Raw genomic sequence first — 24,641 nt, forward strand, 5'->3', positions numbered from 1 at the left:
CCCCAGGAGAGAAAATACATTTTAAATTCTGTCTAGCAACATCTATATTCAAGGATTTAAAAAAAATATATCATGGTAAGAAACTATATTCCAATAAAAATTAATTTAAAAAGGAAAAGAAAAAATTATTGCACTTTTAAATTAAAGAATGAAAAATCTAATTGAATGTTTTAAAACCCCATTTACTCCTCATCTCCTGTTGGCAGGGTGAGGGGTAGACAACAGCAGCTTGAAAATATTTGGTTAATATTTCCGGATAGTGCAATATTTTCCATGCTTAGATCCATGTCTTTTTTTTTTTTTTGAAGGTCAATTAATTGCCTTTTTCATTTCCCGTTAGTCTTTACAGTGTTTGATTTTATGGTACATTAAGTTTGGGGGGAAAGATGCACAAAGCGTGGGACTTTTATTCTTGGGGCCAATTTTTCTTTTTTTCTCTTTGGGGACTTAACTTGTTCTTTTCAACAAGTGTATTGTGTGCCAGGAACTGCACTAGATCTGAACTCCCTTGCTCTCCCAGCTTGTTGATGAACAGCGCTGTCACTGGTGCCTAATGTCCAGCTCTGTCTCTTCTCTTAGGTGGGGTGACTGCTCTCTGTTGGGACCCCGTCCAGCGGGTGTTGTTCTCGGGGAGCTCCGATCACTCTGTCATCATGTGGGACATCGGTGGGAGAAAAGGAACAGCCATCGAGCTCCAAGGACACAAGTAAGGCTGCTGGTGCTTTTTTACCTTATTTTATGCTTTTATTTTTGGCTGTGCATCTCGGCTCGCGGGATCTTAGTTCCCCAACCAGGGATGGAACCTGCACCCTCAGCAGTGAAAGCTCGTAGTCCTAACCACTGAACCAGCGCCAGGGGATTCCCTGCTGGTGTTTTTACAAAGAACTCTGGGAGAAGACTCCGGGCTGAAAGCTAGAACAAAGGCATGCAGGCCAGTCTCCGTGCCCAGAGCTCAGCGTGGGAGTAACATGGCAGGGACGCAAATGACCACTTTGATTTATATCTGTACGGAAGTATGTTTATTTATTTATTCCCCATTTTAGTTCACAGAAGATTTGAGAGTGCTTACAAAAAAGCCATAAAATAATGCCAGCAAAGAAGTAAAAGGTAAAAAGGAGAACCAGGGAGAAGACCATAAGAGTAAATGTTTAAGAGTAAGGGGAAAAAAAGAGCTTCAAAACGCAAGCCACGAAGTCCTACAGAATTTCTGTAATTGAGTTCAAATGTGGCTGCAAGATTACTGGCAGCTGAAGGAGAAAGGGAGCGATAATATCCTCACCTAGTACATTCTGTCCTTCCCCAGACAGTTACTGAGAACTCGCCTTAATCCATCTCAGGCTGTTCATCCTTAAGGGGTGGATTTCAGGAGGCCGAGGGGAACGGCAGAGAAAAGCTTAGTGCTTTTCCTAGGAGCAGTTCTCACACTTTGCTTGCATAAGGAATCACTGAGCAAACTGCGAAATAGCTGCCTGGGCCCTGTCCTCTGAGAGCCTCACTGGTCTGGAGCTAAGGGCGTCGTGTCATTACAAGCTTCCTGGGCAACTCTCTTGGGGACCCTCGGACCTCACTGATTCATCCTGCTTGTGCCATCCACGGTGCCTGGAGGCCAAGCCTGATCCCGTGGCTGAAAAGAATCTTCTATGTGGTTGAGAACTCTAAAGCTAATCCTAATTGTTTTTAACTTTTAAAGTTTCCAGACATATTAAAGATGACTCTCATATCAACTTCCCCGAACTGTCTGGTTTTAAGCGGCATTAGCTCTGCCTACAGATCTGTCTGGAAACACTAGTTTTAAAAACTTTTCCTGGGACTTCCCTGGTGGTCCAGTGGTTAAGACTTCACCTTCCAACGCCAGGGCTACGGGTTCTATCCCTGGTCGAGGGGATGAGATACCGCATGCCTCATAGCCAAAAAGCCACAGCATAAAAACAGAAGCAGTATCGTAACAAATTCAGTAAGGACTTTAAAAATGGTCCCCATAAAAAAAAAAAAAAAAAAAGCGCTCTTTAAAACAAACAAACTTCTCCTAAGTAGTTACATTTATGGTTTGGAATTATTAAATATGAGCTAATTCAATTTGGGGCTTCCCACGTCGTTCAGTGGTAAAGAATCTGCCTCCCAATGCCAGGAGCTGCAGGTTTGACCCCTGAGCCAGGAAGATCCCCTGGGGTAGGAAATGGCAACCCACTCCAGTGTTCCTGCCTGGAGAATCCCGTGGGCAGAGGAGCCTGGTAGGGTACAGTCCATGGGGTCGCAAAGAGTCAGACACGAACGAACATACACACACACAATTCAATTTTAGAGGGCCTATGCACAGACCATTATTTTTTGTGTTAGAGCTCAGTTTTAGAGACATAGCTATTAAGCCATTCTCTACCACATGAGAGAACAGACCAGTTGTCTGGGGCTTCACCTGGCTTGTGGAGCCACTTGGACCTCAGTATCAGGTCATTAAAGGAATTGTTCCCTTCTATTTCTCTCTATGACAAAGGGACACATATAGAGATCATATAGAAGGAATTGACAACATTCATGTAAGTGAAGAAAAAGAAAAGCCAGGCCTGCCTCACAATGGGTTCAGTCATGGTGGACTCTTTGAGACCCCATGGAAGAATACTGGAGTAGGTTGCCATTCCCTTCTCGAGGGCATCTTCCACACCCAGGGATCGAACCCGAGTCTCCTGCATCTCCTGCATTGTCAGGTGGGTCCTTTACCTCTGTGCCACCTGGGAAGCCTTGTTTCACAACACACAGTTATTAATCTGCCAAGTAATTCGTGCAACTTGGGCTCCTTCAGAGAAATAAAATACAGGCTTAGAATGAAGATCAGTAATACTTGCTGGACTCATTCAGATTAGCTCATAACTAGCTTTATTTTTACTCAGTGGTTCACAAAGACTGCTGGCAAGGCTCGGGTCAGTTCTCACCGCCAGCATCTCTGGGTGTGGTGTGTCCTCAGGCAAAATGTGCTGGGAAACCTTCCAGCTGGGTAAGAAAGGAAAAGGCTATCAAGTGGAGATAGAGTCCCTCAGTCCCGGAAAAATGAAACCTAAACAAATAGGTCTTCCAGTTTCTAAGACATACTGGCTTGGACTTTTAGAAAATGAAGCAGACTATCCTTGAAGTCCCGGAGAAGGCAGTGGCAACCCACTCCAGTACTCTTGCCTGGAAAATCCCATGGATGGAGGAGCCTTGAAGGCTGCAGTCCATGGGTTCTCTAGGAGTTGGACACGACTGAGCGACTTCACTTTCACTTTTCACTTTCATGCATTGGAGAAGGAAATGGCAACCCACTCCAGTGTTCTTGCCTGGAGAATCCCAGGGACGGGGGAGCCTGGTGGGCTGCCGTCTGTGGGGTCGCACAGAGTCGGACACGACTGAAGCGACTTAGCAGCAGCAGCAGCAGCATCCTTGGAGTCCACCCTGATAGGATACCACACCTTGGTGGGGTGGGCAGGCTGGTGAGATCCAGAGCTGCCAGGCAGAACTGCCTTGAACAGGAATAGGAAGGCCTTGCCCTGGTGTTTATTTAAATTTAGTAATCAGGTGAAGTGTGTGAAGGGCTCCTTGTCACCGGTCACCTCAGAGGGGTTACCCTGTTGTCACCGAAGTAGGTGAGCTGAGCTTCCTCAGTGTCACTGACTTCACTCTGTGAGAGCAGGTCTGACACCTGAGCCGGGGGGAGGGGAGCCCTGGAACCACTGACAGGAGACGGATGGGGTTCACAGAGAAGGTGCTGGGAAGAAGGGGCCAGGACATGCGGCAGGAAGGATAAGGCCCACGTTCACAGCATCCATTCCTTTGCCCTGAAAATTGACCACTGGATTCATGTTCAGTGATTCTTGTGTTTGAGTAGCACCTAATATTTTGTCAAGGAGCTTTCAAGCCACACAGACACCTCAGTTTAATCCTATAATAATCCTGTGAAAGAGAGAGGTCAGATACCATTTTTTTTTTAATGAGAATATTGAGCTTCTGGGCTTCCCAAGTGGTGCTAGTGGTAAAGAACCCACCTACCAATGCAGGAGACATGAGACATAGATTTGATCCCTGGGTTGGGAAGATCCTCTGGAGGAGGGCATGGCAACCCACTCCAGTGTTCTTGCCTGGAGAATCCCACGGACAGAGGAACCTGGCGGGCTACAGTCCATAGGGTCGCAAAGAGTTGGACACGACTGAAGTGACTCAGCACACATGCACGCATAGAACTTCCATCGTCAAAGACCCCAAAGCTGATAGCTTAGGGTTCCCAGATCAGTCCAGTGGAGAAAGCTTCTGGAACCTTCTTTGTCGTCAGCACTGTGCTAGGCCCTGGGGGGAAAAAAGTGAACATTGAATAACGTGGTCCCCACCACGCCCCACAGTGTTTTCTGTCACCGTTCTACTTCAGAAAGCAAAGACTTTCTGCTTAGGTCTGAGGCTGCCCCTTGCTCTCCTACAATTCCTCATTTCCCTACCTTCCCTCAGGGTGACCGTTGGCGGCCTGAGTTCCAGTTCGTGGACCAAATCCTTGAGTTCGGGCACCAGGGAGAGCAGACGGAACCTGAGGCCCCCCGCCCCTTGTGGTGGGGAGACTCTCTTCCCCTCTTCTAGAAATGTCCAGCCGTGGTGTGGAGGGACAGCTCCCTGTGGCTTCCGTCACGGGTTCTGAGCTTTCACACCATCCTTCTGTGGGGAAACACGACATTTATGTAGCCGGTTTGATTTGATGTGTAAAAAAATCCCATCAAAGCAGAGAGAGCTTTAGCACAAGTAAGTGATTGATGACAGTGAAAATGTCTCCAAGTCCAAGGGAAAAAAGCTAAGCAAGTATACTTCTCTGGCACAGTATTATCTGCATTTGAAGCCTTTTGGTGCTCGTACTTCCTGCAGCAAGTGAAACATGAATTATGTGCAAGCTCTGTGGAAGGAAGGCAGAGACAAGGTTTTCCGCTTTCAGGGACCAGTTACATTTTTTTGAGAATCAGTTACCAGTTAGATGGATATGATCGAAGCATAAACGTGGACATTTATTGTCCCAGACCCACTTTGTCAAATCTGATCAGGAGACTTGGACTTTTTATATTCTTCTATAGTATCTACCATTTCATGACCAGCTTTATGATCGCATTTTTTCCTTCTAATAGTGTTTTCTTAGGTCTCTGAGACTTGCTAGCAATTTAATTTAGTGGTAACTTGATTTGAAGCACATGTAAGGAACTTGCCTGGCGTTCCAGTAATTAAGACTCCATGCTTCCAATGCAAGGGGCCTGGGTTCAGTCTGTGGTCAGGGAACTAAGATCCCACATGTTTTGAGGCCAAGAAATAAATTAATAAAGTTCCTTCATAACAGTGAGCCAACACTGGGGGCTAGACCATGTGTTAACTAGCTTTTAAAAAATGTGTATGTGTGCTCAGTCGTGTCCGACTCTTTGTGACCCCATGGACTGTAGCCTGCTAGGCTTCTCTGTCCTTGGGATTCTCCAGGCAAGAATCCTGGAGTGGGTTGCCATGTCCTTCTCCAGGGGATCTTCCCAACCCAGGGATCGAATCTGTGTCTCTTATGTCTCCTGCATTGGCAGGCAGGTTCTTTTACCAACTGAGTCACCAGGGATCATAAAATAAAATTAAAAATGTAGCAGAGGCAAAGGTCTGCGTGGTCCCTTGTGGTGGATTTCCCCACCAAGACTGGGATACACAGACTGCCTGAGGCTCTGTCACAGCCCCGATCCGGGGCTTTGGCTTGCGGCCTGTGTCTGCGTCCTCTTTCCACAATTCCAGCTCAGGCCTTCTCTTTTCCTACTCTCACCACGAGGAAGACTTTTGTTATCAGCCTTCTGAAATTCTTTTGGTAAAGCAATAGGCAATTCATCAATAAATGTGCACTGGGAGGATTTGTGCTTTTCTCTTCTATCAAAGTCACGAAAGGAAGTAACATTCTCGCGTTCAGCTTCTCCTGGGTTTGGGGGAGGAGATCAAGGATGAATACGTGTGTAAGCTTTCTCTCCATGCACATCTGAGATTGAGAAGCGCTTCTCACTGTCACTGTGGAGAGTTATCAAAGGCGATGGAAAGAGATGTCTTTTCTGTTTTTAACTATTTAGCTAAACACATAATAGATCAAAGTATTAGCAACTAGTGTTCTCACAGGAAAAAAAAACGTTCTCACAGAGGGTAGAGTTCTCTCCTCTGTATAGTGTGATGACTGAGGACGACCTCAGAGTCAGGCCAGGCTGTGTATGAGGCAGCTCTCCAGCTGCAGGCTCTGTAGGCTTGGACAAGTCACCTCATCTCTCTGCCCCTCAGTTTCCCCATCTCTAACATAGGTGTAATATGAACGAAAAGCCCTCAAAGGTTGTCAAAAACAGTAAATAATATAATGCATGTAAAATAATCAGCACAAGATTAAGGGGAAATTAGTGACACTTGTTAACATCATTCTCGTTAAGAAAAGTTATAATGATCCATAAATCAAGTTTTCAGATAAGATGACCGTTTCTCTCTGATTGTGGTGGTGGTGGTTTAGTCGCTAAGTCTTGTCCGTCTCTTGCGACCCCATAGACTGTAGCCTGCCAGGCTCCTCTGTCCATGGGATTTTCCAGGCAAGAATGCTGGAGTGGATTGCCATTTCCTTCTCCAGGGGATCTTTCCAACCCAGGGATCAAACCTGGATCTCCTGCGCTGCAGGCAGATTCTTTACGGAGAGCTATGAGGGAAGCCCCCCAATTGTTGCATTTCCAATGGAAATATTGCCACGTGCACCTACTCCCTCTTTGCTTGATACATTCAGCAGATGTTCACTGAGCTCTGTCTACAGACCAGACTTTGTATTGGGCTCTTAGGACCCAAAGGTGACTAAGAAAAACAGTCCCTGCCTCTCTTGAGCTGTGCTGGATGTATGAAAACTAGGGAAAGGTGGACAGTTTGCCATTGCACTAGAAAGTAGGTAGCCTCTTGATCTGGATCTCAGGAGATGAATAGATTCTCAGAGTTCTTAGGATCAGGAGGTGTTACCCAGACAGAACTGCAGGAACTCAGTATGGTGTTTTCAAGTATCCTGGAGACCTCTCAAGTGTGGTTTGCTCCCGGACCTCCTCTTGGTGATGATGGTGGTTTAGGTGGTTTAGTTGCTCAGTCGTGTCCGACTCTTCGCAACCCCATGGACTGTATGTAGCCCACCAGGCTCCTCTGTCCATGGAATTCTCCAGGCAAGAATACTGGAGTGGGTTGCCATTCTCTTCTCCAGGGGATCTTCCCAACCCAGGGATCCTGAACCAGAGTCTCCTTCATTGGCAAGCAGGTTCTTTACTGATCGAGCCACAGGGAAGCCACCCCTCTGGTCCTTGGAGGTTTGGGAAAACTCAGGAACGTGGGAGTTTCAAATCTAAGAGCCTGAGATTTCTGGAAGTAGACGCATAGCTAATTAGATTTCACCAAGTGGGCTGAGACTTTCCATACTTTGGACAGTTTCATTTCTTTGCTATACATTTAAGCACCACCCCCTACTCTTCGGGGATGGAAGAGGACCTAAGCTGACATTTAGGTAGATGTTAGCTTGTGTCTGAAAATCTGCTCCTATAGAGAAGATGAAGGCTTCGCTACCCTTTTCCCCTAAGAAGCATTAGACACAGGACCAGCTTCCCGGGCTTGTGACCTATGCAGTCGCACAAGCACAAGACCTCGTGCTTAGAAGGGCCCCACCCTTGGTCAATGCTCTGCTGTCACCATCTTGTAATTCTTTTTTTTTTTTTAACAAAGTGGGGTCTTTACACACTCACAAGAGCATTTGCAGTGCAGTCCACGGAATGCTCATTGATGAAATAATAACCAGTTTTAAGATGCTTTCTAGTATAAATGCTACCATGATGCCAGATGAAACATGACTGCAAGAGGAAGGTATCTTTCACTCTTTTATCACCCTAGATCTGTAAACCTGGGACTGTTCCCTCATCTTGTTTTTAACTGCAAGGTGGTTGTATTTTGAATCCTTAAATCAAGAAGCCCTGGAGCAGCTTTATTACAAGGCTTGGGATCCAGCATTCATCATTGTGTTCTTCTGTGTTGGAATATTAACAGGACTGGAGTCCCATAAATTATGTATCTCTTGCTGAATGTTGCTGCCAGCTATGAGTGGCAAAGCAGTTCCTTCTGTAGCTTATTTGGTTTTGCAAGATCATTGATATGTATCAAGGTGCCTTAACAAATGAATTGTAGTTCAGATCACTGGGTGGTTATGAGTCTGTTCAACTAGATGGATTTTCCTTCTTGCCCCTGAATGTCACAATGGCATCAGTCCATACCCTGAAATGTATGAAACATTAATCACAACCAGGAGAGAGAGAAAACTGATTTTGTTTTTTAGTGAAAGATTTTATATTAGTCATTAATTAGTAAAGGAACTAGTAAGATGTTACAACCAGTTCAAAGGGAAATTCAAAGAGTAGAAACATGCAGAGGCATTGGAGAGTGCTGAAATGCATTTGTATTTTCACAACTGACTTCTTCCATGGGAGGAGCCGGGCATGGGGAGTCATTGCATCTTCACTGGATAAGATTCATTTGCAATACTATCAGTTTCCTACAGTTTACAGAGTGATAAAATAGCACAATTAAAGATAATAACTCTGACTCCCACAGAGGCAGAAAACACAGAAGGGTGTGTCAGATTACACCTGATATGAAAAAGATACCTAGTAATCTCTTTTTACCCATTTCCAAGTTTTTGATTTGAGAGGTCCTCCCCTCTTCTCTCCTATAATCATAATAATAAGATTATTCTTAGTCACAGAAAGACAGCTGGCCTCACAAAGTTTGACCTCATCATTTACATTGGTGCAGTAAGAGTATTAATTAGCCTATAGGCCATCTTAGTTGGCTTTGCAAATATGGAGCTGTATGGTATTAAGCAACTATTAAGCCCATGAAATTTACAAAAGTTTTTATAAGGACTCTTGGATTGGGCTTTTCAGAGCCTCTGTTATCTGCTATTCCACAGCTAGGAAAACAAGCCCAAGAAAAGCATCAGTTTTCACCTATAATACTCATAACTTTGGTTGAATTCTTTGAGATTTTCAACATTTGCTAGTTTCCTGGCCTGGTAGCTTTCTTAACACCTGTAATGCCAGGACCCTGCAAACCAGGTACAGGACCAGTTTTCCTTTCGGGAAGGGGGACCACGTCCGAAGGCATTGGACCCCCTAGTTTCTAAAGAGGCTACTCACGACTGATTCAGTGCACACCATTCCCTCATATGACACTGTAGGTAAGGGCTTGGTTGCCCAGTGATATCCTGTGGATAGATTCTAATTAGACCTGTGAAATAACTATATTGCTATGAAAATCAAGGTGACTCAGTAACAGTTTCTGAATTCTGGGGGGTTCTGAGAATTGGATATTATTCTTATATGTTTAGATTTAGCTTATCAAAGCAGACTTCACTAAATTGTAGGTTAGAGGCAGCCTAAAAAGTAAGAGAAAAGGCATCCTCATAGATCCAAAAAGTAGAACGTTAAAACAACAGCAACAGTATTCTAGACAAGCAACGCCAGTAAAATTTCCCTCTTCAGTTCATTCGGTCCTGTGTTGTTAATTCTTGTTCTGCTGGGTGTTGGTTTAGCAGTCTGCATTTGTAAATCCATCTACATCCAGACTAAAAAGAGTCCTGAAATCCAAGGAAATCCTGACTCAGTCCACTATCCCAGTTTACAGACTATCTAAGTTATGTCAGTCTAGTACTCTTTGCCTAAGAGTCTTTAAAATGCCAGTATTTAAAAGTACCTGGTGCATTGAATCCTTTTCCACGAAACTCTTGAGATTGTCCCTTCTGGCCTGTAGCTTGTGGCAAAGCCTTCAGGCAAGCATCAGAACAATACAGATTTACCTGTGGATTATAGAAACATAATGGATAATTTTTTACTGTGATAAATAATATCAGAATTGAGAAGAGTGAAATTCTCTATTGATATTCCCTACATAACTATTTCCTGAGCAATTGATCAGTGTTTCCCCTGAAGGTAAAAGCATGTTATGGACAGTGGAAGCACTGATAAAGCTCTAGGGTCTTGGTATGTAATATTCAATCTCAGAAATATGTTAATAATCTTTTAGCCATACTGACTTAACCTAGGGATGACTAAACATCTTCTCTGATCTGACAACTCTTCCTATGCAACTCTTAAAATAGTAACACAGTAAACAAATGTGATTTTTTCTTTTTTAATACCGTCTCTATTTTTATGAGGCAAAGGAAACAGATCTCTGTGATTTTCCAGAACCCCTCTAGGAAATCTCAAAGATAGTTTTAGGTGTAAAAAATACCCTAAACAATTTTTTCCCCAAAATATAGGGCTCAACCTGGGAAGGCAAAACCAAAATTATGGTCAGAGGATACTTATCTTTAGATACTTAAGATAGGAGCACAGGTGCCTAAAAAAACAATACTTGGTTATCTATATAATCAGAGTAACAAGAAGACTTGGGAAATAAATACAGAAAGCAACACCATCTTAAAGAATTTAGCTCTTTTTACAAATGAGGGCCCTTGTTCTTCTTTTCATTCCTTAAATAATCAAGAACTTTTCAAATCAGCATAAAGCTCTGAAAAGGATTTTGGTGAGACAAAATCTCTGCTAACTAGGCAAATTCCATAGAAGGTAAGGAATATCCTTTTGCATTGTAGTCCAAGGCATTAATCAGCAAACTAAGGAAGCAAGCCATCAAGACCAAGGGAACTATACCAAGATTTTAATGTATTTTGCAGCTTTTTTTTTTTAAGACTCTCAAGTATTATAAACTAAAGCAAACAAAATTCACTTTCTATGTTTTGTCCTTTATTTTTCTCTTTGATATTCTGGAACAAGCTCTCTCAAAAGTATAAAATGGAGTTTTCCAGAGGCCACATGAGTGACACCATAATGCCCACAGAAAGAGATGAGTGTCTGGCTTTCTCCTACTAAGCCAGACATTAGAAAGACTTCACAGATATTAAACAATGCCATTTTGCCTTCAAAATATTTTGTTTTGGAAAATATATTTTTCCCAAAATATATGTTATTTGGTTAAAAGGAAATGGATTCATCCTTGCTGTTTTCAGATGGATCAATAGTTTAAAAATTTCTCAGATTGATTTCAAGTATATTGATAGTTGTTGTTCAATTGCCAGTTCAGTTCAGTTCATTCGCTCAGTCGTGTCCGACTCTTTGTGACCCCATGAACCGCAGCACGCCAGGCCTCCCTGTCCATCACTAACTCCCTGAGTCCACCCAAACCCATGTCCATCAAGTCGGTGATGCCATCCAGCCATCTCATCCTCTGTCGTCCCCTTCTCCTCCTGCCTTCAATCTTTCCCAGCATCGGGTCTTTTCCAATGAGTCAGCTCTTCGCATCAGGTGGCCAAAGTATTGGAGTTTCAGCTTCAACATCAGTCCTTCCAATGAACACCCAGGACTGATCTCCTTTAGGATGGACTGGTTGGATCGCCTTGCAGTCCAAGGGACTCTCAAAATTCTTCTCCAACACCACAGTTCAAAGGTATCAATTCTTCAGCACTCAGCTTTCTTTATAGTCCAACTCTCACATCCATACATGACCACTGGAAAAACCATAGCCTTGACTAGACGGACCTTTGTTGGCAAAGTAATGTCTCTGCTTTTTAATATGTTCTCTAGGTTGGTCATAACTTTCCTTCCAAGGAGTAAGTGTCTTTTAATTTCATGGCTGCAGTCACCATCTGCAGTGATTTTGGAGCCCTGAAAAATAAAGTCAGCCACTGTTTCCACTGTTCAATTGCCAAGTCGTGTCCAACTCTTTGAGACTCCACAAACCGCAGCATGCCAGGCTTCCCTGTCCCTCACCATCTCCCAGAGTTTGCCCAAGATCATGTCCACTGAATCAGTGATGCCATCCACCCATCTCATCCTCTGTTGCCCTCTTCTCCTTCTGTCTTCAATCTTTCCCAGCATCAAGGTCATTTCCAATGAGTTGGCTCTTCGTATCAGGTGGCTGATTATATTGATAGTTACCATCAGGCCAGTTATGTTGATAGTTACCACTCACTTAAACTAAAGCTCTTTCGTGTCTTCAAATAAGACTTGAGAATGTAAAGGGGTCCTGAGACTAAAAAGTTTGAGAACCACTGCTTTAAAACTACTCTCGTTTTTTTCCCTCCCCAAAACAAAAACACAGACACAGTTGTATTTCCTTCTCATCATTGCACCTGGCACCGTCTCAGCCACCGATTTTAATTCTAGTAATTAACCAAAGTAAATTATTTCATAGAGAAGACTGGGAGGACAGAGGATATGGATAACTGAGAACTTTCCATCATAGGGAGCATCTTAGCACAGCTCATGAAACATGTGACGTCAGCTTCTACTGCAATGTACATCACTTTTACATCCCTCTAAAGTGGTAAAAGAAAGCAACGTGTTCATTTGACATGACTTGTCTGTTATGTTGGGCTTCCCAGGTGGCGCAGTGGTAAAGAATCCCCCTGCCATGCAAAAGATGCAGGAGATGGAATTGGGATCCCTGGGTTGGGAAGTAGGAAATGGCAACCTGCTCCAGTATTCTTGCCTGGAAAATTCCATGGACAGAGGAGCCTGGCAGGGCTATAGTCCATGGGATCAAAAAGAGTTGGACGTGACTGAGCACACACGTGCCTAAGTTAAGTCTCTCTATAGCACATAAAAATAAGCAGACATATATAATCTTAAATATTATGCTTTACAGTCGAAATTTCAGTAACTTGTTTAGAAATGATCAAGACTTCCTGGGTGGTTCAGTGGTTAAGAATCCACCTTCTAAAGCAGTGGACGGGAGTTCAATCCCTGGTCGGGGAACTAAGATCCCACATGCTAAGGGTCTACTGAGCCCTCAAGCCGCAACTGGAGAGAAGCCTGAATACTGCAAGGAAATATTCTGAATGCCCTGAGGCCCAAGGCAGCCAAAAATAAATAGATTAATTTGTTTTTAAAAAGAAAGAAATTATCTAGTGTAAGTGTCTGCTGCTGCTGCTGCTGCTAAGTCGCTTTAGTCGTGTCCGACTCTGTGCGATCCCATAGACGGCAGCCCACTAGGCTCCCCCGTCCCTGGGATTCTCCAGGCAAGAATACTGGAGTGGGTTGCCGTTTCCTTCTCCAGTGCATGAAAGTGAAAAGTGAAAGTGAAGTCGCTCAGTCGTGTCCAACTCTTAGCGACCCCATGGACTGTATCCTACCAGGCTCCTCCGTCCATGGGACTTTCCAGGCAAGAGCACTGGAGTGGGGTGCCATTTCCTTCTCCGGTGTAGGTGTCTAGTGACTATCAATTAGCTCAACTTACTATGATTCCATTGTAAATTACCCAAAGATCTTGGGAATTATCTTTAAGTTGGTATGCTACAAAACATAATTGTTTCAATGCTATTTATATATAATGCTATATTGCATTGAAACATGTATATTATCATATGTGAAACAGAACACCATTCCATGTTCGATGCATGAGACAAATGCTCAGGGCCGGGGCAATGGGATGACCCAGAGGGATGGGATTGGGAGGGAGGTGGGAGGGGGGTTCAGGATGGGGAACACATGTAAACCCATGGCTGATTCATGTCAATGTATGGCAAAAACCACTACAATATTGTAAAGTAATTAGCCCCCAACTAAAATAAATAAATTTGTTAAAAAAAAAAACAAACCATAATTGTTATCTAAAGTTTTTCAGAAAAATTATTTAATTGAACACACTTATTTTTCATAATCTTAAATATTGTATAGGTATAATATTAGCTTATTTGACCATTTATCCTATATAAATTTAGAAGAAACCAACCCAAGTAAAACAAAATGTACATTTGCATTATGTTTAACATTAATAAATCCAGAAAAAGACATGGCTGTGTTTTGAAACTCATCACATTAGTCTTATTTGCCAAAGAGTTAACCTTAGTTTTGTGAACTTCGGAGTCTTAAAATATCACTGAGTTAGATAGTATTTTCTGTAAAGTAATTTTTATTTTTAAGCCTAGTAAATTTAAAGCTTTAGGGGTTTAATTTCCTTATTTTCTGTGAAGTTCAGGAATATTCAGTTTATAAACATTTGCTTATCTTTATAAGCAAGTGCTTATAATTTAACAGGTACCATAATCTAATTTATTGACACCTTCAGAAATAGGAAAGCATTCCATACACAAGAGGTAAAGACCCCCTGAATTTCAGACACAGACACACACAGCTTAACAGCTTCAGTCCTACAACTGGAGCCACAAGTCAAAAGTAAACACACACACAAAATATCACCGATCCAGATTTCACAGAGTTATTCTCCTTCCCAGTGAGCACAGAATTCTCAATTAATTTGAGCTCAAAACAGAATATTCAAATAAGAACCAGCAAGAAACCAGACTCCCTGTTCTTTCTCTCCCGAGGTAGAGTAGATCTCTATCATCTTTTGTTGCCAAACCCTTAAACTGGATTCCCCACCATGAGGGAATAACTTGTCAGCCATGTACCAACCAGAAAGAAAAATAAGACACAAACTGAAGAAAGGGGGCATGAGAACTAGAGAGAGACACTCAGTGACCTCGAGTCTGTGGCTGCTGTGGATTCACCCTGGGAGCCGTGCTGGCGCCTCGCATCTCAGGCAGCACGGTTACCTGGCTCCATCAGGTGCCCAATGACCTTACAGATATAACGTGAACAGGTGGCACAGATTTTATTTGATTGATCAATTAAGGAACCAGTAAGATTACAAGCAGTTCGACAGCTTTTTTTTGGTAACTGACAGAGACCACCTCTTATTGGGGCCTTAGCATCTCACATGAGATGCTATGATTGATTTACCATGTTGTGTTAGTTTTAGATATACAGCAAAGTGATCCAGTTATACATATACATATATTTGTTGTTGCTGTTGTTTAGTGAATAAGTTGTGTTCCACTCTTTTGCAACCCCATGGATTGTAGCCCACCAGGCTCCTCTGTCCATAAGATTTCCCTGGCAAGAATACTGGAGTGGGTTGCCATTTCCTCCAGGGGATCTTTCCAACCCAGGGATCAAAGCGGCATCTCCTGTGTTGGCCAGCAGGTTCTTTACCACTGAACCACTAGGAAAGCACATATATATATATATATATTCCATGTGCTATTCAGTAAATCCTTGTTTATTTTATATGTAGTGGTGTGTATCTGCTAATCCCATAATCATAATTTATCCCTTCTCCACTTGCCCCTTTGAACATAAATCTTAGTAATATTTTCTTAGTCAGTGTCCCAAGGCAAAAGAAATGAAAGCAAAATAAGCAAATGGACCTAATCAAATTTACAAGCTTTTTCACAGTAAAGGAAGCCATCAACAAAACGGAAGGACAACCTATGGAACGGAAGAAAATATTTGCAAAAAATGCAATAAACAGAGGCTTCATTTCCCAAATATACAATGCAGCATCAGACAATGCAACATCAGAAAACAAACAACCCAATCCAAAAAAATGGCAGAAGACCTAAGTAGGCATTTCTCCAGAGAAGACCTACAGATGGCCAACAGGCACATGAAAAGATGTTCAACATCGCTAATTATTAAACGAGCATTTTGACTTATTTTAAATGTTGAAAATCTCGAGTATTCTCCCAACGTTAGCATGTGGACCATTCCATTCCAGTCTCCAAGGTCCACTCTTGGGTGGCACTCAGGGGTGAGCCTGCTTGTGACTCACCGCCAGGCTTCCTGCCCTCGGGGCTCTCCCTGCCTTCGGGAACTGTCACTGACTCTTTCTTCTTTGGCAGTGACAAAGTCCAGGCCCTGTCCTACGCACAGCACACGCGGCAGCTCATCTCCTGTGGCGGTGACGGTGGGATCGTGGTCTGGAACATGGACGTGGAGAGGCAGGAGGTAGGTTCACAGAAGGCTCGAGCCACCCCCTCCATGGCCACCGGGCTGGGGTCTGCACCTCCGACTCTGCTGAGAAACGCCTCAGCCTCCCCTCCTGCTCCCTTTCTTTTTGTTTTTGGTTGTTCTGGGTCTTTGTTGCTGTGTAAGCTTTTCTCTAGTTGCGGCTAGCTGGGGCTACTCTCTAGTTGTGGTGCGTGGGCTTCTCATTGCAGTGGCTTCTCTGGTTGTGGGGCACGGGCTTTAGGGTGCTCAGGCTTCGGTAGCTGTGGCACTTGGGCTCCAGAGCACGGGCTCAGTAGCTGTGGTGCCCACAGGGGCTTAGTTGCTCTGCCGCATGTGGGATGCTCCCAGACCAGGGATTGAACCCCTGTCTCCTGCATGGGCAGGCAGATTCTTTACCACTGAACCACCAGGGAAGCCCACTTCTTTCTTTGAGAAAACCATGAAAATAAGACGTTATGTCAGAAAATCAGAAAAATAATAATAGTAAAATAAAATACAATTCTAGTATGAAAGGAGCTTTCTTTTATAAGTCCCTCACAAAGTGGCACGTAATACTCATGCAGTGGAGATTCATAAGACTGAGACTAAGCTGTTTAGACTTCAAATCTGTTGCACCATTTACAACACAAGTTCAGAGGAGAAGAAACATTTATTTTCAGGTAATTACAGGCCTTCAGTTTAAAGTGCACTATGAAAGCAGACAACTTGGCCCTTTATGTTATTGGGGGAAATGGCGGCTGGTGTGTGAGAAGTGGTATTTGATGAAGAATCCTAGTTTGGTATTAATAGAAATATTGGAAATAATTTTTTTGTGTTTATGAATCATATTCTAAATAGTTCTCCAGATATAAATATATACATTGTCATTTTTAAGCATTTAAGTTTTGTCATAACATTCTTTTTTCTTTTTTTTCATTTACTATTTACACAATTTTTTATTGAGATAAAATTTACAGAACATAAGTTTTGCCAATTTAACCACAGCATTCTTTTCTCAATGAATTTGCTTTTTCATCATTCAGCATCATAACAGCTGATTTGTTTACTGAACATCCCCTTTGACAAGTACTTTGAAGTTAACCATTTTCTCATTTCCCTAGAATAATGCTGGGTAAATTTTCTCTTTGACCGTGTGTATTCTAATGTGTCCTCGCAGGATACAAGAATTAGAAAAGCAACACTTTGAAAATTAGACAAAGGCCATTTCCCAACTTCTTTCCACAGCCTCAGCCCAGTCTCATTTCAAGAGAGTCGTTGCCATTACCCACGATGCCGTGCCTTTCAAATGCCAGTAATTAAATGCTTAAGAAGATTAAAACTTGATTTGCTCAAACCGTAAATCCACAGGAGCTCTATTAGTAACTAATTAAAATGATCCTTTCAGCCAGGAAGTGGGGAACTGTGGAATATCGCTTTTAAAAATACAGTTTGGCCCCATTGGCATAAAGACCGTGTGTGCCGGCCAGGTGCATGGCGGCCTGCTCTGGGTGAGGGACAGTCACGCCCGGGGCATCCAGGCGTCTTCCCAGGCCTGACCGGCCAGAGCCGGGAAGGGGAGCCACTGGGCTCATTTCCCTGTGTGCACACAGCCTCCGGCCTCGATAGACAGAAGTCCGAGGAGGATACCAGTGCACGCTCTGGAGAAGGAAACCAGGCGGTCGGTTGGTGGGCAGTCCTTGGAGGCGTCTTGCTACAGTGATGCCTTTTGACGTGCAGACATACGGGCACTTGGTACTTGTTGACTATTGTAAATCTTCTCGAGTGATTTAAAGCTCTAACTGAGCAGTGGCGACGGTTGCATCCATTTTTCGCAAGTGTCATATATGATAAACGTGCAGCCTCCCAGGTGTATCTATGGAGCTGCTTTCCGGTTGGGGCAGGTGCCACGCGGCACTCAGCTCGGGAAGCCTGAGACGTGATGAAACTGTCCCTGCCCCGAAGGGCTGGTGGCCTTTCTGGAAGAAAAGACGTGGAGGGGAAAGCTTCAGAAAATGATTCGAGGGTATAAATAAATCAACCACAGTTGATAGGAGTTGGAGCATCAGAGCTGGGGCTTGTCACCATCAGCTTGCCGTCCAGCAAAGGGCTTGTGGCGGGAGAGTGAGCGCACTCTGACCAAGACAAGAAACACCAGGAGCAAAGACCAAGCGAGCCGGAGTGGTGGCGTGTAGAGCAATGGATGCAGAGTGGATGGGGCGGCAGCCCAGGGGGTGGGCAGGTGGGGGAAGGCCTTGAGTGGCTGAACACAGATCTGTTTGACATCTTGATGTAGGTTAAATGTGTGTTTATACATTTAACGAAACCTGATTTTTCACAATTTTATTCTTTTTTTAAGTATACATAATACACGTTCTTTGTAGAAAAATTACAGTGCTCGTTAACAAAGAGAATGTCAGTTACTCAGGGTTGTTGCTGAGTCGCTAAGTCATATCCCACGCTATTGCAACCCCATGGACTGTAACCTGCCCGGGCTCCTCTGTCCGTGGGATTTCCTGGGCAAGAATACTGGAGTGGGTTGCCATTTCCTTCTCCAGGGGATCTTCCCCACCCAGGGACTGAAGAATCTAGTGGATTCTTTACGGCTTGGCCACCGGGGAAGCCCATCCATGATATCACCACCTAGAAATATCACTCTTCACATACTGGCAAACATCCCTTCTTACATTTTTCTCTGCAGATACACATGTTAGAGTTTTCTTTTTTTGACAAAAAAGAGAATTGTAGTACACATGCTGATCCCCCCCCCTTTTCAGAGCCCTACCCTCAGTTCCCTCCCCTTAGACACCCACTAACGTAGTTTATACACATCCTAAACCTGCATGCTTCCTTGTAAAAGATGGGTGTGTGTGTGTGTGTTTTGTAAATCTTCCTTATTTTCCTACTGTTTTCCTAACTGTTCCGAAAAATCACAACATAGATAAGTCTTTTAGGGGTAAACTGTTGTCTTCAGCTAAGAAAATTTGTATTATTTTATTGATCTGTCTTTACATGAATTAGGGCATGAAAATTACAAGGCAAGTGGAGACTTACTTCTTTCCCTCAGTTGTTTGGGTTTTTTTTAAACGTATTATCATTCTTTGTGTGCCCTTGTCATTGCACTCTACATTTTTAATTTTTTTATTTTTTTGGTCGTGCCATACAGCATGTGGGATCTTACTTCCCTGATCAGGGATATGACTCAGGCCCGCTGCATTGGAAGCTCAGAGTCTTAACTACACCAAGGAAGTCCCTTTTCCTCAGTTTTAATACAATCAATAAACTAAGAATTAGAGTTCTTAAAGTGTCATCTTTTTCCTTTTTTTTTTTCCTCCTGAGAAAATATATAGCTTTAGGTTTGTTTCTGCTTAAAGGTAGGGGAGAACTGCCCTGGTGGTCCAGTGGTTAAGAATCCACCTGCCAGTGCAGGGGACACAAGTTCGATTCCTGGTCCTGGAAGATTCCACATGCCATGGGGCGACTAAGCCCGTGCGCCACAACTATTGAGTCTGCGCTCTAGGGCTGGTGAGTCACAACTACTGAAGCCCTAGAGTCCATGCTCAGCAACAAGAGAGTGGCCCCTGCTCACTGCAACTAGAGAAAGCCTGTGCAAAGCAACGAAGACCCAGTGCAGCCAAAAATAAAGTAAATTTTTACAAAAGCGTAAAAGGATTCTTTAAAAAATATAAAAAAGTAAAGGTAGGGAAATGGAGTAACGCTGCTGACTCCGACATGACAGCGGACTAGTGCTTCTCTGAGTACCCACTGAGGTCAGGTCCTGTCCCCCCAGCACATGTAACTGCATGCCAGTATAATAAGCAGATGTATGTAATTGTACACAGAGAGAATATAATTGCATATGATCAGAGAGTATGAGATAATTGCATATGATCAGAGACTATGAGATAAAGTCCCAAACCAACATAGTTGTCTGTGGTGTGGCCCCTATATCCAACCCCTCAAGCCTCAGCCCTTTACACCCTCTCCTACCCCCAGCCCTTCTCTCCCCACCCCCACACTGTGCTCTAGCCACCCTGCCCTGCTCTCAGCCCTGTATGCCTGGTCTCCTGTCATCCATCCCCAGATCTCAGCTTGTTATCATTTGTCAGAGATAAGTCCTGAACCCCAGCCTAGATCATCCTGTTCTCATAGCACTCTGTGCTTCTCTCTCTCTGGCCTTTGATCCTTCTACTGTTTCAAATAATAAGGCTTCCCTGGTGGCTCAGACGGTAAAGCATCTGCCTGCAATGCGGGAGACCCAGGTTCGCTCCCTGAGTCAGGAAGATCCCCTGGAGAAGGAAATGGCAACCCACTCCAGTACTGTTGCCTGGAAAATCCCATGGACAGAGGAGCCTGGTAGGCTACAGTCCATGGGATCGAAAAGAGTCGGACACGACTGAGCGACTTCACTTTCACTTTTCACTAATGTGATTATCATCTTTCATCTTCCCTCATAAATTATAAGCTCCATGATGTTAAATTCTTTTTCTTCCCTACTACATCCCCAGGACCTGACACATCACGAGGCATTCGGTAAATATTTTTTAAATGATTGAGAAATCGCATGTGTTTCTTAGAGACACATCTTGACTGCGTAAGTTTCATCAGTGTCGATGCTTCCACCGTTCTCACTGCTTCTCACTGTCATCTGTTGTGTGCTTTGTTTGGCAAGACCCCTGAATGGTTGGACAGTGATTCCTGCCAAAAGTGTGATCAGCCTTTTTTCTGGAACTTCAAGCAAATGTGGGACAGTAAGAAAATTGGCCTGAGACAGGTGGGTGATATGCTTGCTTCATCAAAACGTTATCACCTAGAAATAACTTTACCTTGTGATCTTGGAAGGAAGCACCCTTGGGTGGGAGCTGTGATGGGGGTAAGTTATTCTCTTAGAGTCGCTTTGTACCGAATTTATTCCCTTTCTCTACTGAAGCTCATTCCTACTGGATTTAGCTTCTGTAGTGACTTGTTCCCAGTAGTTAAGAGATATGATTTTAGAATTCTAGTGGCATCTAGTGAAATATACCTTAAAATTAGAGAGGCCGAGCTTAGCTCAAATGGTACCAAACCATGAAATTATGTAAGTGATACTTATTTCTCTTTAATTTCACTTTCGTTCCTTCCGTCTTAGTTTTAGTTATTTAGATCTACTTATAAGACAGCATTTTCAGCCTGATTCTATGGTTGAGTTTGGTCTGCCCCCCAGGGAAATCAAATGGCAGTCACTCAGCTTGAGGACGGCCAACATGTAGACGGTGAATTGAGCCTGGTTTCATCCCAGTTCTTCTTCACTGAACAGCCTGATCTCTGGAGGTGGCACTTCCTCCGTAAACCCTCCGTACACCCGACACCCTTAAGATAACCCGACTGCTGGATGGGTCCTCTGGTTCACATTGATGATAACTGGAAAGGACCAAGACTGGGCAAAGGGGCACTTAGACCGTGGCACAATCAGATTTACTTTCTAAACAGTCCTCATTCTGAGTAAACAGAATCCAGAAAGAAGAGCACCTGGCATGTGCTTCCAATGCGCTGGGCCCTCCCGTTGAGCATCCCCACCTGAAGGCTGCGGGTCACACCTGGGCGTTCGCGGCGCGGCGGAGGCGCGCAGGCGCAGTGAGCACGTTTTCTCTTCCCTCCAGCACCACTGCCGCAAGTGCGGGAAGGCGGTCTGTGGCAAGTGCAGCTCCAAGCGCTCCCCGATCCCGCTGATGGGCTTCGAGTTTGAAGTGAGGGTGTGTGACAGCTGCCACGAGGCCATCACAGATGAGGAGTAAGTTCCAGCAGTCTGCAGAATTGTCGAGGTTAAGGGGCGAGTGCGATCCGAGCGCTGCGCCGAGCCCCGCAGCCATGAGTAATGGCGCCCTGGTTCCTGGTGGTTTCCGATACGGACCGTAGCGGGTGGGCAAAGCCCTCCTTTCCAGCAGGAGGTGGTGTCCCCTTGTGGGGCAGGAGGAGAGGGTGCAGCGCTGTGCTGTTGTCAATCCCAGGGGTGTGTGCATTGAAAATAGATGTTCTTGGAGCAAATCCTCTGCCTGCTCCTTTACTGGAGAATTGCCCAGGAGTACAGGAGCCCAAGCTTTACTTTTAGCCCAAGCTGGTATCTTTGCAGGAGCGAATAAGCCCACGGGCTTCAGAGGTTTTATTTTCCAGAAAGAGCTAAGTCTCTTCTAAGAGTCTTGTACCACCAATGCCCAGCTGCAGAATCTTGCTGGTTGGTCTTGCCCAATAACCCAGGACCTGAGATTACAGTGCTTTTGGGGGGGGGGCGGTGTAGGGGATACAGATCCATGTTGTCTTTTTCTTTTCTTTAAAATTTTTAAAATTTTCTTGGCCATGCTGCACAGCATGTGGTTTATTAGTTTCCCAACCAGGTATCCAACCCTTGCCCCTTCCATTGGATGCTCAGAGTTTTAACCACTGGACTGCCAGGAAAGACCCCATGTTATCTTTTTAATGTTAGCTGTTGCAGACTGCCCTCCATGTAAACAGTGTTCTTCACCAAGTGTCCTTGTTAGTGAATTAGAATCTCTTAGGGGACTTGTCTGCCCAATGCTCACCGCACCCCCCCGTATAATGTAGTAAAATCATTTTAAGTACTAGATGGATGTCCTAAAAGCTGCATATAAATAGAAACATATTTCAGATGCATTCGAGGAGGTCAGCATTTAGAAGAAATTCTTGGCAAGTTAATAAAACAAAGCATTCTCTTGCAGATAACCCTCATGTTAATGTATGTTTTTTTTTTTTAATGTATGTTTTTTTATTCGTATTTAGTCACAGCAAGTATAAACTAAGATGCCCTTGCATAAGTAAGCATTTATGTTCATTGATTATTTTCTGCTCATCATATGTGATGAAATTAATGAAAGAGTGCTTCTCATTAAATTAGGGAGCTGCAAGAGACTTTAGGGATATTCCTGTTGAATTCTTCATTAAAGACACAGATCTAGAGGGTCTAAGTGACTACAGATTAAACCTAATTCCTTAATTCTAAATATTTTAAAGCAATCATCATTTTTAGGATACTGAAGATCTGTTCTCCAGATTGAGCAATTAACAGCTGTCTTCAGAGAGCCCACTGCTGAGGAGTGGGAACTTGAAACATGATTAGAAAACTGCAGCCTAATCCCCTATGTCACTGTCCCACATCACTGGTTCTTCTGCCTCTTCCCCGTGGGTGCATTTTGCATTGCTTCTAGAGCATCTAGGCAATTACCAGCCTTCTTCCTAAAAAAATGCACAGCTTGAAAAAATAAAAAGCAAGTAGCAGTGTTTGTTTATATATTGTTTTACTTGTTAAAGCATTAGAATGCCGTGGAAAAACCCGAGCCTGCATTTATACCAGGGTAAAGAAGAGAAAGAGTAAATAGCCCTTAGATGAAAGCAGTAGTGTCTTAGGCATTTTAACGAGTGTGCCTTTTTTAAAATTAAATAGACCAAAGTAGACTTTTATCAGCAAGTCCTTCTGAGATCAAACTTAGCAAAAGCACGGTGGGTTATTTTAAAGATTTGTTAACAGCACGGGTAGAGAATCTCACAGACTCAGTCAGAGCAACAAATTTCTCCAAAAAGTTTCTAAAGAAACTTCATCATCTCCTGACCATTTTGGACAGTCTAAGAATCGTTTCACTCTTTTCATCCCCAGGGAATAAAAGTAGCTCTGAGGAGCATCTCTAACCGCGAGGTCATTTGAGCCATTTGGCTAAAAATTAGAGCTTACTGTCACTCTAGATCTTCTTCATTTATATACTCTGCCTTTCACTCCTGGAAACTTCCTTTGCTCCCTCCAGACGCGCGCCCACCGCGACCTTCCACGACAGTAAACATAACATCGTGCATGTGCACTTTGATGCAACCAGAGGATGGTTACTGACTTCAGGAACTGACAAGGTTATTAAGGTAGGATGCCATCATATTTTCGAAGCTTTCCGTCTTTGTTGTTGTTAAGTCGCTCAGTCGTGTCCAACTCTTTGGGACCCAGTAGACTGCAGCACACCAGGCTTCCCTGTCCTTCACCATCTCCCAGGGCTTGCTCAAACTCACGCCCATTGAGTCTGTCCATTTCCATCTTTGGCCCCATGTAAATGTACAGAAGCATCAAGACTGTGTGAGGTGTGCTCAGAAACTTGCTCTTAAAGCTTCCCCTGAGCAATGAGCATCTTTGAGAACACATTACACGCCGCGTATAGTCACTGGCTATACGCGCCAAAATGAGACCTAGCCCTCCCTTGAAAGAACTGCTAGTTTCCTGGGGACATACTCTTAAGAAGACAGTTAATTAACTGTCACATATTCAGCAGCCAAAAGAGTAAAACGGACAAGAGTTACTGGGAGAGTTCAGGGGAAGAAGATGGTGCTACTGGCCTTGGCTTTGTGAGAACAGTAGGTTTTGAGCCGAGCATTGGATGAGCCAACAAGTAATAAACAAGATCTTTTCCCAGTGAGATCAGTTAATCCAGAAGCAGTCCTCCAGGGCCTCTCCAAGAACTGTGCTAGGCCACGTGGATTCCCTGCCTGGGCCAAAGCCCTGGACTAAAGACGTCATGCCCACATCATTCTCTGAGGCTCCCAGTGGCAGAGGCTTGCCTGGTTCACTGCGCCCAACTTCCCTGGGCCTCTTCTGGTTCCTTTGTGGAGGCAACTGCAGGATAAGGTGGTTAGAATAACCCTCTTTGGAAGCCACCAGTCCTATGTGACTTTTTAAAGTAAATTCTGGGCACCCCGGTTCCTTTATTTTTGAAATCGAGACATCTCGTAGAACTGTTTGGAAGATAAGATGAGATACGGAAAGGACACAGCATATCTGGCTAC

The 24,641-nt window shown here is 43.9% G+C and overlaps 1 protein-coding gene and 1 long non-coding RNA gene across 21 annotated transcripts in view; both read left to right on the plus strand.

The window, feature by feature from the left end:
• Positions 1–24,641, plus strand: part of WDFY2 (WD repeat and FYVE domain containing 2) — a 185,605-nt gene that overhangs the window by 154,315 nt on the left and 6,649 nt on the right. For 19 of the 20 annotated variants that reach the window (XR_014070602.1, XR_014070596.1, XR_014070605.1 and 16 more), the window contains 5 exons: positions 580–706; positions 15,746–15,851; positions 20,503–20,604; positions 21,470–21,600; positions 23,621–23,729. Coding sequence is in view for 2 of the 20 variants with exons in the window: in XM_081547611.1 (XP_081403737.1) it covers positions 580–706; positions 15,746–15,851; positions 20,503–20,604; positions 21,470–21,600; positions 23,621–23,729 (575 nt within the window). In the remaining 18 variants the exon portion in view is untranslated. Of the gene's footprint in view, positions 1–579; positions 707–15,745; positions 18,297–20,148; positions 20,605–21,469; positions 21,601–23,620; positions 23,730–24,641 lie in introns of all 20 variants that reach the window. The other variant, XR_014070606.1, reaches the window with a different exon arrangement.
• On the plus strand, positions 2,558–13,659 carry LOC145528748 (uncharacterized). Its single transcript, XR_014070618.1, has 2 exons — positions 2,558–2,884; positions 13,156–13,659. It is a non-coding gene; the product is annotated as an uncharacterized LOC145528748 (long non-coding RNA).

Source organism: Giraffa tippelskirchi, chromosome 12 (assembly GCF_054371585.1).
Source record: "Giraffa tippelskirchi isolate mGirTip1 chromosome 12, T2T-mGirTip1v1.2.pri, whole genome shotgun sequence".
Classification (NCBI taxonomy): Eukaryota; Metazoa; Chordata; class Mammalia; order Artiodactyla; family Giraffidae; genus Giraffa; species Giraffa tippelskirchi.